Source organism: Equus caballus, chromosome 25 (assembly GCF_041296265.1).
Source record: "Equus caballus isolate H_3958 breed thoroughbred chromosome 25, TB-T2T, whole genome shotgun sequence".
NCBI classification, from domain to species: domain Eukaryota; kingdom Metazoa; phylum Chordata; class Mammalia; order Perissodactyla; family Equidae; genus Equus; species Equus caballus.
The window spans coordinates 42,945,069-42,959,601 of record NC_091708.1 but is presented as its reverse complement, the minus strand read 5'-3'; the positions used below and the strand labels follow the sequence as shown (position 1 = coordinate 42,959,601).

General features: G+C 44.0%; 1 protein-coding gene across 24 annotated transcripts in view; it reads left to right on the top strand.

The window, feature by feature from the left end:
- Positions 1-11,513, top strand: part of SETX (senataxin) — a 79,201-nt gene extending 67,688 nt beyond the window's left edge. For all 24 annotated transcript variants that reach the window (XM_070251930.1, XM_070251935.1, XM_070251938.1 and 21 more), the window contains 4 exons: positions 1,000-1,164; positions 2,946-3,044; positions 4,132-4,219; positions 8,025-11,513. In XM_070251930.1, coding sequence (XP_070108031.1) covers positions 1,000-1,164; positions 2,946-3,044; positions 4,132-4,219; positions 8,025-8,756 — 1,084 coding nt within the window. In that variant the 3' untranslated portion in view covers positions 8,757-11,513. The remainder of the gene's footprint in view (positions 1-999; positions 1,165-2,945; positions 3,045-4,131; positions 4,220-8,024) is intronic.
- Positions 11,514-14,533: the final 3,020 nt, after the last annotated feature.

Genomic DNA, 14,533 nt, shown 5'->3' with positions numbered 1-14,533 from the left:
TGGTCTCCCCAGCGAGAATCAGATAGGAATAGAAGTGGAGGAAGGGAACATTCACTGAAGAAGATAGAAATACAGAGAAGCAGTTGGCCAAGGATTTGCAATGCCAGAAGGATTGTAAAGGTTGTGGTGGGGCCTGCTGGAATGGAGCAGAGGATTGAGAACTGAGCCCCGTAAGTGTTAGGGGGATGGAAGGTCACAAGAGGAATGCTGACCTGTGAGGTGACCAAGGGAAATAAAGATTTCAGGGATGGAAGAGATAGCTAGCTGACTGAGTTGTCTAATAGTAAGTCTTGAAGTTAGGATAGTGAGTATTTAAGGCTCGTAAAGTGAGGCAGCTAAAGTGGCCCAGGAATAAAGGTGCAGGCGCAGTGCACCCCCCAGTGTCCGTACGTCCTGCCTCTGGGGTGTAATGAGGGAACACATGCAGGTTGGAAGCTGAGTTGGGAGTGCAGGAGGAGGCCAGAGATGCAGACGTTGAGGATATGAGTCTGCTGCAGGACCCCGTGTTGTTCATCTCTGGGGGCCACGTCTCATTTAGTCTGTGTAGATGATGCCCCCTCGATTGTGTGGTGCATGGTCTGCATGGCCAGTGCTGGGGAATTAAGGGAAATAATACATGTAAAGCAGTTTTCTCAGTGTTTGGAAGACAGTAAATCCTTAATGTTAGCTAGTTATTATTTGTGTCTTCATTACTATAAATACTTGTGTTCTTACTGTTGCTCTCCTTGTTTTAACCAATGAAGAAATTGGTACTTAAACTTTAGTTGACTCCAAACTCAAGTTTTCTCTCTCCTAACTTAATGTTTCACTTGGCACCTATATTTACTCATATATGATACCAGTGGTCATTATAACAGCCTCTCTGAGTCACTGCTGACTGAATAAAGATGAGACCTACCTGTCTGCCCTTTACTGTTTGCAACTTAAGTTAGCAATTGGACTGCTGTTAGTTTTGATGTGTTGGTGGTGGTTTTGTTTTTTTCTTTTCATCTTATTTAGCTCATATGTAAATGTTCAAGAAATAAAACTGGTAATGGAAATAATTAAACTTATTAAAGACAAAAGAAGAGATGTTACTTTCCGAAACATTGGCATAATAACCCATTACAAAGCTCAGAAGACGATGATTCAGAAAGATTTGGACAAAGAGTTTGACGGAAAAGGGTGAGACATCTATATTTTTACAGATATTCCCAGTTTTTCTGTTGAATTAAGACAAAAGAGGAGATAGTAGGAAAGAAGAAATGGAAACCTAACTCTCGGGAGTGGTCTTAGAGCATGGTAGTATAGCACAGGACACTGAGACGCTGGCTTCAATGGCCTTGTGCTGGGTAGGGAGTGGTTACTCTTGTAGCCTCTGTGGACAGAGTGCCTCCTGCCGCTTGGCATGTTGTCACCGTTACACTTGACAATGGAATTGACCAAGAAACTCTCCAGGCCCTTCCCTTTAGTTCCATGAGTTGTTCATCTGAATTTTAATTCTAGCAAGACTCATGAAGTCTCGTTTTTTCTTGGAGTAAATTATTTAACCTTTTTAGTGCCTTTACAGATAGGGTGAAGATCAAGTTTCTGTCTCCTTTTTACCTCAATGGTATAATGAACATTAAATATTTGGAAGATCGTTAACTCAGAAGTTTCTTAACCCAGAAACACACGAACTGCCAAATTGACTCTAGAAAAAATAGGAAATTTGAACAGACCTCTAAAAAGTACAGAGATGGAGTTAATAATCAAATACTTCCCAACCAGGGAAAACCCATGACCAGGCTTCACTGGTGAGTTCTGTCAAACGTTAAAATAGGAATTAACAGCAGTCCTTCTCAAGCTCTTCCCGAAAGTAGAAGAGGAAGGAAGACTTTCTGACTCATTGCATGAGGCCAATATTACCCTCATACCAAAGCCGTGGAAAGATACTACAAGAAAAGAAAACTACAGACCATTATCGCTTATGAGTACAGATGCAAAAATGCTCAACAAAATAATGGAATATATCTGCTAAGTGTTTTGCATCCAGAATATATAAAAAGCTCATACAACTCAATAAAAAAAGATAAATAATTTAATTTTTTAAATAAGCAAAGGATTTGAATAGCATTTCTCAAAAGAAGATAAATAAATAGCCAAGAAACATGTAAAAGGATGTTCCACATCCTCACTAGGGAAATGCAAATCAAAACCACAATGAGATACCATTTTACACCCACCCAGATGACTATAAGAAAAAAAAAAACCAGTAAATAAGTTTTGGTGAGGATGTGGCGGGGAACCCTTGTACATTGCTGGTGAGAGTGTAAAATGGTAAATCACAGTGGAAAACAGTTCGGCAGTTCCTCAAAAAGTTAAACATAAAATTACCATGGGACCCAGCACTTCCACTCCTGGGTAGAGACCCGAAGGAATTGAATACATTGTGGTATGTCTGTACAATCAAATATTTGGTCACAGAAGGAATCAGATATTCGGTCAAAATGTTACCTGCTACTGTTAGCTGCCCCCAGAGATGCTGCATGCTGTTATCATGTTACCTGCTGCAACATGGATGGACCTTGAGAATGTTGTGCTAAGTGAGGGAAGCCAAGTACAAAAGGCCACATATTTTATGATTCCATTTATATGAAATTTCCAGTATGGAAAAATCTGTAGAGACAGACAGTATATTAGTGGTTCCCAGGGCCTGGGGAGAGGGGAAAATTGAGACTGATGGCTAATAGGCACAAGGTTTCTCTTTCTCTTTCTCTTTAGATAGTGGTGGTGGTTGCACAACATAGTGAGTATTCTAAAAACCGCTAAATGGTATACTTTAAAATGGGAAATTTTATATTATGTGAATTTCAATAAAAAAAGATAACCATGAAAAAAGTTCCTGAAAAATACTACTGTATAAATATGTACATTTAATACATAGCTTACCTTTCCCAGTAAACATGTTTCTCTTTTGTAAATAGGCCAGCAGAAGTAGATACCGTGGATGCCTTCCAGGGGCGTCAGAAAGATTGTGTCATTGTTACCTGTGTCAGAGCAAATGCCACACAAGGCTCAATTGGGTGAGTAGCTGTCACTGCTTTGTTTGCTTATTTATAGTCCAGAGTTAGATCTGTTTTTGATCACTGTTAGAGAACACTATCGTTCGCTTTATTTTCTTTTATAAAAACTTGTGTAGTATCGTGAAGCTAGCTTTCTCAAGTTGTGAGGTTTATCCAGTGTTAGGTCTGCTTCTTTTAGTCCCTTGTGTGTAAACTCACGGCACAGTGTGGATCTGTCACTTTGTTTAATAAGAGTGAAATAAATCATTGGATCAAGTGTATTTTGTAGGGGCGTGTTCCTCTCCCATGTTGTGTCATAAGGTGGCTTTTCCTTGTCACTCTGTATTTTTGTGCTGTGGCTAAGTTTGTTAAACTTAGCTACTGTCAGTTTACTTAGTGAAGATGCTAAGGACACTGTAATAGGTGACAGAAAACTCTCATGAGTCTCAGGGCCTTGAGACTTACATAACTATGTTTTCCTTCTCATGAGAAGCAGATGGAATTTACAGATTGTAAATGTTTAATTGTTCTTAAAGAAAATAATAATTTATATCTGCCCCTATCTAGAGATAGTCTGCATATATAAATGAAGGCCAGTTATCTCAGGACCATTTTGTAAATAGTCCATTCTTTCCCAGCTAATTTGAAATTTCACCTTTGTCATATACCAGTTCTGTTACTCTTAAGCTCTTCTCAGATCTGTTGGTACATTTGTCTAATGTTTGTATGTTTCTACGTAGTTTCCACAATATTTTAATCTCAAATATACTTAAGGTAATTGATCTAGTATCGTATTTGTAGGATGTTTTTAAGGCTTAAAAAATCATACTGTTGAAATTTCCAGTATCTCATCCAAGTCAAAATAGGAAATTGACAGATACTTCACCTTGAAGGAAAACACCAGGCCTTTTGTGCATTTACTGGTTTGGATGGGAATTGCTTCTGTGCCAGGTACCTTGTGTTGGGAAGAAGAGTGAGAAAGCACTGTGACTTGAAAGAAATAGAAGGATCCCAAGCAAAGCTGTCTAGCATATTGCCTGTGTTCCGCCTGCCCTGTATGCCAGGCCATTCTGTAGAAAGAAGTAACATTTTTTTTTTAATTACTTAGATTTCTGGCAAGTTTGCAGAGATTGAATGTCACCATTACACGAGCCAAGTACAGCCTCTTCATCCTTGGTCATTTGAGGACCCTCATGGTAGGTACATTCTTGGGGACTAGAGAACTCAAAAGTTTGCCTATTGTTAATTTGGGTTGAAGTCTTGTTTTTATTTTGCATCAAAATGGAAATGATTTCAGGGTTACAAAACAATGAGCCTCTTCTCCCTGGTCGTTACGTCCTCCACCACCTTCTTCCTGGAAGCTTTTATACATACAAACCGCTCGCCCTTCTTCAGCTCAAGGCCCAGGGGTCCACAGTACACTCTCAAAATGACCTTTTTCAAACAGATCTACACCATAGGATTGTTGAGAAGATTTGTAAATCCACACATGCAAAGTGCTGGGAGGGTGGTTGGCACTAGTCAGCACTGAGTGAATGTGGCTGTGACTGGCCCAACATAATGCCAGAGAGAGGGAGTTCGCAAGAGTTTGCTGGGATCATCTTCTCTATTTTGGCACTTAGAGCAGTCCTGCTCGCTCTCTCTCACCTGGGAGCTGAGTGGCATTAGCGCTCCTCTGTCAGCACAGATGCAGCTCTAGATGAGGTGGCAGGTTTCCGTCTTTGGTAGACGAATAGTAGAACTGAATTCGGTGACAGCACAGTTAAATAAAGTGTGTTTGCTGCTTGTCTCAGAGTTAGTCATAACTTTCAGTTTTTCTGATTTCTCTATTTAACGCATTGCACTGTTTATCTTAGAGGAGCTAACTTACTAGCTGTCTCCCTTATTTTGGTCGACACCACTAGAGGGCATTCAAAGATAGTCTTTCTCATTCAACTGTTACCTCTTCTGTGTTTGTGTATCCCTTTGAAAGAATTTTTAAAAGCCGTGCCCCCTACTTTTAAGTTAATATTGAAAATTTTTTATCATAGTTTAAGTAGTGCTAAAGATTTCGTTTCTAATGTATTATAAATACTGACATTTTAAAATAAAGCTATTAAAAATCTATTGCATCTTAAATGAGTCTAGTGGAATAAAGAACAGTATTGGTATTTCTGCTTTTTGAAACTGAATTTCCATTTCTACTTGTTTAGGATAAAATTCAGTGGGGTAATTAATATATTTTTATAATAAAAGCCTTTCTGTTAATCTCACTATTATGCTTCTCTGCCACAAAAGTTTATATATAAATTGAAAGTTTAAAAAGTTGTTTTTCATAGCTGTTTGAGGAAATTTTGTGAAGGGTGCACAAAAGCTCTCTGTACTTTTTTCTAATTTCCTGTGAATCTATAGATACCTCAAAATAAAATGTTTTTTAAAACATTATTTTTCCTGTGACCATAGGATCTGAGCATTAAAAAATGCTTTGTCAATTGAATAACCTATTACAATTACTGTTTTTACACAGTTGAATGTTGATAATGTTTAAACCTGGAAAGTAAAATGTTATTAGAGCTGTGTGATGCCCTGAATAAAGAAGCCTTCGTGGGCACCCCTGTTGGGACTGCCCCCTTTATTTGGCGGCCAGGAGTTTTTACGAGCCCTGGCAGTGCACCCTGTGGTCAGATTTGGTGTGGATGCGTCATTGTGATTGTGAAGGATGGAGTGGAGGGGCAGGAGAGCCCCGGGAGGACATAGGAAGCTGGGCTTTGGAAACTGATTCCCCTAAAACAGTCTCACATCCCCCTTCGAAAGTCTTTGTGAGCCGCAGGGTCACACTTACACAGATTCAAAGACCACTGACCTCTAGCTGTGGCACAGACATTATTATCTTCACTCTCAGAAGCCAGTGCTGTAGAGAGATTAGAATAGAAAAACTTGCACTCTAAACTTTCCAACTTCCTTTTGTTGTCCTTGGGACTTGTTTTTCCTTTTTTTTCTTTTTGCCCTTACAGCACGGAATCAGTGATTAAGGCACTTGGTTTCCTCTAGAAACCAAGACTAATAGTGCTTTCTCAACACTGCTTTTGTGACCCTAGGATTGGATCACATAGCGGTGTAGGTGCAGTAGACTTGGCAGAAAAGCAGCAAGGCCATCTGCTGCGCAGCTGTGTTTCAGCCCCCGGGCCAGCCTCTAGGGCTCTCCTGAGGGAGAAGGAGGTCCGAGTGCAGAGCCTGGTGCTGCCCCCTGGGCCTGTCTGGTCTGTGCCAGTCCCTGGGCGAGCATTTTACTGAGGGCTTCTCTAAGACGCGCGGAAGTCCTGTGAAGTCAGCATTAGACCACAGTGTATCAACTCCCAGAAGCCGGTAATCGCAATATGTGTTACTACTTTATGTGCTGCTATTAAACTGTGACACCAACACCTTATTTTCACTTAGAATTTTTGTTGTATGTTCATTGAAGGGAGGACTCTTTTACACAGATTTTTATGTCACTCTTGCTTGTACGTAAAAGAGAAAATACAAACTATGTAGGTTAAGATATTCCTAAAAGTATTTCACTTTCAGAATCAAACACTACTTAATCCTTTACCGGCCCATAGTCACGAGTGTCCTTGTTCATGCACGCGCCTTCCCCTGTGCGTGTCCTCAGAGTGCCCACCGTGCTTTCTGGGGTTTTCTTCCACCCTCTGATCTCCATTCTCCAAGTGTGAATGCGGGTGCTTTCTTGTCTATTAGAAGATGTCTGGAGATAGGTTTTTAAGGCAAGATCCTGGACTCCGTCTCTCTTTAAATGGTTTATTGACTGAAAGTCAAGAGGTTGTAGTTGCCTAGCCATGAATTCCTCAAGTATTAGGTACATGGAAACTGCTACCTTACTAAGAGGCACCCCAAATTCAGAAATGGTAAAATGTGAAAACAATGTGCATTTTAGAATCAATTAAATAAAATATTATTCCTATTTTACAGATGAGGAAACAGGCTCAGAGAGGTCAAGTGACTTGACCAAGGTCACGCAGGGAGTAAATACTCTGTATGCAGCGTCACTGCTACCCTCACCCACCTTTGTGACTAGTACAGGAGCCCACACAAGGGTAGCTATCCTTTTTCTTTCTTCTCTTTCCTTCAGCCTTTGTCTTTTTTTTTTCTCCTTCACGCCCAGTCTTCTTTCTAAAGAGGCCCAAGTTCTGATGGCTGTGAGGAAGCCGTTTAGTGCTGAGGAGACTCTAAAGGGGAGAGCAGAGAGATGCATGCAGCTGGGACTGCTCTCCCTTGGATGTGCCCTCCGTAACTGAAGCTCCTCCGGGAAGGAGAAAGTGGGGCGATGTCTGTGGGATAGTATCTCAGTACATGAAGACTGTTAACCCTTTGGAGTTTAGGAGGCCTTTGAGAATTGGATGAAAGCTATGGACGTCTTTCTGGAACAGTCATATACACTCAGAATTTGGGACTTTCTGAAACCAAGCCTTCCTGTTTCAGAATGTTAGCCTTGCCAAGAGACAGGCCAGACTAGATCATCAGGGTCCAAGAGGGCTTTCTGGGATGTTGGAGTTGTTCTCTGTCTGCACTGTCCAGTACACCAACCACTAGTCACATGTGGCTGCTGAGCACCTGAAATGTGGCTGGCGCAGCTGAGGAGCTGAATTTTTAATTTTATTTCATTCTAACTGATTGACATTTAAATAGCTACATGAGGTTACTGGCAGCTGGTGGAGATCTCTGTGGCAGCCGACGACCATGTAGCCCGAGTACCAGTGGTAAACATGGTGGGAGTGCTTTCCTGTAGGTGGTAGCCAATGCTCTGTTCTGGTAACATGGCTTTATCATTCTCTATTCGAACTTATTTTTCCTTTCAGCTTTGCCTAACGAGTAATGGATTCTTGAGAATCTATTCGTGAAAGTATACTTCATGAATCCAGTATCCAGAAAGTGTTCAGAAATGAAAGCTGGAAGCTTATGTTTCCCAAACACATACGTATTTCTTTGGGGTATTAATTGTTTCTCCTTTCTCTTTTTTTCAAGGACAATGAGCATTGGAATGAACTGATTCAGGATGCTCAGAAGCGTGGTGCCATTATTAAGACCTGTGACAAAAACTATAAACATGATGCAATGAAGATTCTGAAACTCAAGCCTGTACTACAGAGAAGTCTGACTCACCCTTCAGCTGTAGCCCCAGAGGTGTCCAGACCCCAGGGCGGCTTGCCCAGCAACAAGCTAGACAGTGAATTTGCCAAGACATCTTTTGCTTCTTCCCTGTACCACACCCCCTCTGACTCCAAGGAAACTACTGTTACTGCAAAGGACCCTGAAAGGCCTTCTGGTCAGGACTGGCTTCGGGACCCACGACTGCTTAGGAGGATGGGCATGAGCCCTGAAGCCAAAGGGAAATGCCTAATGGATCCACAGTCCTTGAGCCCGCAGCATCCTGGAGCAACACCTCCCTCGGGAGAGCCAGGCTTCCCTGTAATTCACCAGGACGTGGGCAGCGTGCAGCAGTCCGCTGCCAAAGGAGCTACCCTGAGCAACCACAAACCTCATGTGCAGTGTGATCCTCCAGCTGCTAGTGGTGATGCTGCCACAAGTAGAAGAAAATGTGACCAGGAAGGGATGCTCAGCTACAGAAGAGAGACCAGGGCTTTCAGTGAAGGGGACCAGGAGAAGTACAGCTCTGTGAGCCATCACACAAAGAGGAACTCTGGCTGGGACAAGGAGGAGGAGGACAGTAGTTCAAAGAAGAGAAAAGTTTTATAGTACAGCCAAATGACAGAGATTATCAGCCACAAGCATTATTGCAAACTTAAGATGACCAGCTAATAGGACTGTTTAGATAAGATTACTTTTTCCCTTAAAGGAATGTGTGTGCTGTTGGAAAACATGGAAAGTGCATCCCAAACCCTGAGCCTCTCGGTCATCTTGAGTGCTTTCTGTCAGTTCCGGCAGCCTTCAGAGGGCGTTTGTGCATCAGTAATAATGTCCTTGACGTCAGAGACTTGAAGTGTTGGTCTCTTGTTCTTCTGTAGAAAAGGAGGTCAGACTGGAGTGAATGTTGTAAAAGTTGAAGTGTATATTTGTATAGCAAATAACAAAATCCTTTTAAAATTTAATCTAGTAGATGCTTTTGTTTCCCCTGCTTAAAATGTTAATCATTTTCAACAGAAGAAACTTTATATTTAAAAAAAAAAAAAAAGGCAGGAGTGCAGATCCTTTGAACCATTGTTATGGTAGGACAGGCCCCTTCAACGGCCTGGGGAGCTGGAATAAGCTGGCTTACTGTTTGGAATCGTGCTGGTGGGTCAGATGTCTCTAGTTCTAGTAAAAAGCAACTGGAGTCTCCTGGGAGAAACTTCGGGAAGCAGAGTTGTGTTAGGTAAGGCTCTGCTGACATTGCACAGTTTTAGACGAACGTTGGCACAGGATGTTAGATTTCTGTGACAAGTTCATCTACCTATTTTAGTAAGCACATAGTTCTCCAGCTAAAATTTGAATTCTTCTTGAAATAAAAGAAGATGAAATGAAAGAATAATTCTTGAAATATCACTCAAATACCCCCAGCATGTTGTGAGCTTCCTGTAAGTGGTGGGTTACAAATCTGCTGGGTGCCAAGTGCTGGATAGTGCTGGGTGGCTGTGTAGGAACCCCCTTGGCTTGCGTGTGAAGGCTTGCAGATTGCCAGGAGGCTCCAGCTAATGAGTTTTAGGTAGAGCCTGGAAAGCTGTGTGTTAAACTTCTTTCCAAGGAATTCTGGTCACCAGGCGGCTTGGGAACGATGAGGGCAGGCCACATAGGATATGTTAGGCAGGAAAGAAACACCCTTTTAAAAGACAAGGGTAGAAGAGGAGTGAAATACTTGGAACTCAGAACTAGCAAGAGGGTTGACAGATTTCCTATGATCTTTGGAAACTGTCTTCACTGATGAAAGTACACCGCTTTTGTAGACTATCTGATTAGAGGGCATTGTGCTGCTTTTGTGAAGGGAAAGTGGCCGTGGTGGTGGAGATGTCAGAGACTTGGACAAGGGAGCAGGGGCTGCCTAATTTCAAAGTCTGGTTTTTCAGACACGCTCACAAAGTGAATTAGAAATGTCACAGACATGAGAGTGTATGTTAGTAGCGGTTGGCCGTTGTTAGAACTAGTGGCTTGTAGTGAGTGCTATACGGCCCATTAGCTCGTTTGGGGAGGAAAACAAACCCCTGAAGATTAATGTGCACAAGGTGGAATTTTCTTTGTCCTCTGCTTTTTAGCAAAAAGGACTTTGTGTTAGTCAGAAATTCTACTGAAGCAGATTATTAAAAGCTCTAAAAAAAAAATGGTGTGCTTGCCAAGAGTTTCAGTAGTCTACTTCTTCATTACCCAGTTCCTTCCCGCTGTTGTCCGGACATCTGCTGCTGAGCAGACACTCCTGTCACTCGGGGCGCACGTGCCCTGTGCCCACAGTCAGGCCCTGCTCCCTGCTTGTGGCTGGAGAGTCTGTCCCTGGCCACGCAGGTAAGGAAGCACAGGTGCGGGCGTGAGCCCTGCGCTGTCTGGGTCAGGGGCTCCGTAAGCTTCCTGCACGTGCCTTTGGCAAGAAATCTCATTGTTACTTTAAGCTTACTTTCCTGCCATCTTTGTAAAATGCTCAATTTAGCAGATACTTGTAGTGGTGACAGTTTAGAGAGTCTAAAACTCTGTAAGGTTGTAAAGGAGGCGTGACAAAACCAGCTGGAGTCAGGAACTGCTTCCACTCTGCTCATGCAACAGCCGAGTTAAGAAATAAGTGTTCCCCAGAATGCACACTGTGCTGCCACCCCCAGGTGACATTCTTTCCAGGTACATTTGACACCTCTTCTCGCACATCCTGTTCACCTGTTGGTGACCACACCCCTGGTCTCATGCGAGATTTAGTACACCTGCACAGTCCCTTCTCAGGGGCAGACCTCCTCCTGACGGCCTCCGCCAATGAGTTGCAGCCACCCGATGTTGCGTTTGGAAGTGTTTGTTGCTCCCGTTGGAGAAAGTATTTGCATAAGCATTTCATGTGTCTAGTGTGGCATTTCTGGATGCGGCTGTCACAGCAGTGTTGTTATTGGTAGTTAATCTTACTGCAAGGTGAACAGTATGGCTGTTTGCTTTGTCCTTGCCATGGCGTTCTTAGAAAGTACCCTGTCTTTCAATATTGGTTTTTTCAACATGAATATATTCTACTTACAAACTCGTTTTGCTTCTTTGTATATAATTTGCCTTGGGTTTATTGTGCACAGTTTATTTAGTTATGTTTTCGTGTATTATCAGGAGCAAATTTGATAAGTACATGTGAATAACCTCCTGTAAATGAATTTTATAACAAAAATGTACTAAAATATTTTCTCAAATTAGTTGTGCAGGATTGATAATTTTTTGCTGTAGCTTTGACTATTTCTATGTTCTGAATTCATAGGTGAGATTTGGTGAACAATAGCCATGTTGTCTTTGTTAAAACCTAATTCTAAGAGAAAATGGCAGAATTAAAAGTGGAAGCAAGAAAACTGACATGGGGTAGGAGTGATGTATGATTGAGTTAAGGCACAAGGTGCTTACCAGATAACACATGTAGTCTGCAGTTTGACTTGTTTTATGCTGAAATTATTTGGTGGGGATTCGTTTCATTCACCTTTGTCGTGCAGCCCCACCCCCAGCTCTCCTTGTTTCCCAGCTCCGTTTGGAATCTTGCCGCTAAGGTGACAAGGTGCGGCATGGCCGACTGTGGGGTTCAGTTTAGATACGGGAGTTTGGGCCAACAGAAATGCCTGCTCACCATTAGGCTGAGGTTGGGGAGGGACAAATGAATGGTGACCCATGAAAGGAGCTCCCAGAGGCACCAATGGAGGAGCAGAGCGTACATGTCCAAGTCGGGGAACTGCTGGCTACAGAAGCGAACGTGTTTTATGAAAGCAGTGACTTCAGGGAGCATGGTCATAGTGTGCCACACTGTTGCCCGTTCCAAGGCCCTGGCCCTCAGCCTCCGGGTCTCGCTGTCCCCGGGGCGTGCACACAGCCTCACTGGGCCGCCTGCTCCTTTCAGATGCAGGCACAAGTTACCCAGGAGGGTAAAATGACGTATTTGGGAGTTATGGGGCATAATAAATTTGCCACATGACCCGATGAGAGATGAGTGCTCTGTGATTGCCATTCCGTTTGTGCAATTCGTGACTGCAGCAGCTGTAGCCATGAGTTTTAAAGTCACTCCTGACCAACTCTCTCACATGATAGCCACTGCCTCCACCATCCAGTGAAGAGTTTCACCATTCATTGAGGAATAAATAATTCAGGGAAGAAACTAAAATTTAGCTCCAGCTTAAATAGAATTTATAGTGGTGTGCGGCAGAATAAAGGTGGTTTCTGTACACAAAGGACCCCTCCATAATTCTTTTTTTTTTTTTTGAGGAAGATTAGCCCTGAGCTAACAGCTGCTGCCAATCCTCCTCTTTTTGCTGAGGAAGACTGGCCCTGAGCTAACACCCATGCCCATCTTCCTCTACTTTATACGTGGGACGCCTACCACAGCCTGGCGCGCCAAGCAGTGCCATGTCCGCACCCGGGATCCGAACTGGCGAACACTGGGCCGCCAAAGGGGAATGTGCGCACTTAACCGCTGCGCCACTGGGCCGGCCCCCTCCAATTCTTAAAGGACCTCAGTTACTGTCACTGTATCCTACTGTACCAAAGACATTTGCCGAGTCAAATGGCATGAACATGAATGCGTCCAGAGACGGACAGAGTGTTCGGGAGGCGTCCCTGGCATGCTGATGTCCCCACAGCGCGAGCTCAGCGGTACCGGCAGTTGCTGCTGCCTGTGCTTAAGCAGCATCGCTGCAAATAGAGTTGTTGTAGTTTTCACCCTGGGGGCTGCACTTTGGAGTCCCCTGGGGAGTTTTTTGAAAAGTTCCCACTCCTGGGCTCCACCTTAGGATTTTTGCCTCTGGCACCAAGCTTTTGCCCCCGTTTTTTTTGTTTTTAGACTCTTCAGCTTTAACAAATTCACTCCAGGTGATTCCGTTCAGCAGCCAGCCTTGAGGCCTGGCTCCTCCAGGGTGAGGAGCAGCTAGGAGCATCCCTGGGACCCACTGAGGGTCTGCCTTTCTCAGTGCGTCGTCTCCTTTGGGTGTCCTGGACGGAGCAGGCCCATGCCAAAAAGCCATCTTGGCGTCTTTGCTTTTGTTCAGGAGATTCCCAGCGGCAGCATAGCAGGGCCCGAGGAAGGACAGGTGAGAACAGCTCATGAGTCCTAATGCCTCCGTGACTCAGGGGAGGAGATAGAAGTCTCCTTGCAGAATCCAGGAAGCTTTGGAGCGAATCCGTGCAGCCGAGACGAGCTCTCAAAAAGGCAACAGGTCTGATGTGTGTTCTGGCCCCCGGCAATGAGACACCGAGTAGCTGCCACTGGTGCTGGGGCTCTGAGTTTAATCAAAAGAATACTTGGTACGAGTCTGCTAGACATCTGTACTCCACATACATCATCTCTTTGAGTTCTCCCACCAAGCCTACAACAGACATACTATCGTTATCGTCATTGTATATAGATTTTTATAACACAGGGTCCTATCGGTGAAACAGCTTTCCTGGGGTGACTAAGGGAAGAGCTCGCAAAGCTGCAGTTCTCGTGACCCCACAGCCCTTGCTTATAACCACTGCAATAGGGACGAGCAAGACTGGATGCTGCGCTGGCCACACAGCCGCAGAAACAGGCCTGGGGAGGGAGGTGGTGTCAACAGGAAAGGGGCAGGAGTCTGCTTCAGCTTTGCCATTGCCGTTGGCTGTGGACAATTCATAGCCTCCGCGGGCTTCAGATTCTTTACCTGAAAATGACGGGTGGAGTTTGAATTCTCTTCTCACTCTTGTCACCAATAAACTCTAAAGTCCCAGGCCCAATCCCTGAGGTTCTGGAGAGGAAGAGGCTGGTGGAGTGTGGTGGATTTCTCTCTTTGTCCGTTTGGGCTGCTGTCACAAAATACCAGTGACTGGATGGCTTATAAACGACAAACATTTCTCACAGTTCTGGAGGCTGGAAATCCGAGATCATGGCACTGGCAGATTCGGTGTCTGGTGATGGCCATCTTCTCACTGTAACCTAACATGGTGGAAGGGGCCAGGGAGCTTTCTGAGGCCTCTCTTAAAGGACACTGATCCCATTTATAAGGACTGCACTCTCATGACCTAATCACCTCCCAAAGGCCCAGCGTCCTGATACCATCACATTGGAGTTTAGGATTCAACATATGAATTGCGGGGCAGGGCCGGTGAGGGGCACGCACAAACATTCAGTCCATTGCAGTTTGTAAGTTGTCAGCTTGGGTAGGCTGAATTCCCGGAGTTGCCTGTATGTTTTCTTTGGGGTGGGCCACAAGAGACACTGCATGAGATCTGGAGGCCAGGAATGAAGGAGCAGCCCTCTTCTTCATAGACTCCCAAGGTTGAGACAGAGGTACCAGGCACTGTTGTAACCCTACCTGCTGTCACTCATCTGCTGGCTTGTCGGTGTGGGGCAGTAGCCAGGCCTGGAGCTGGGTCTT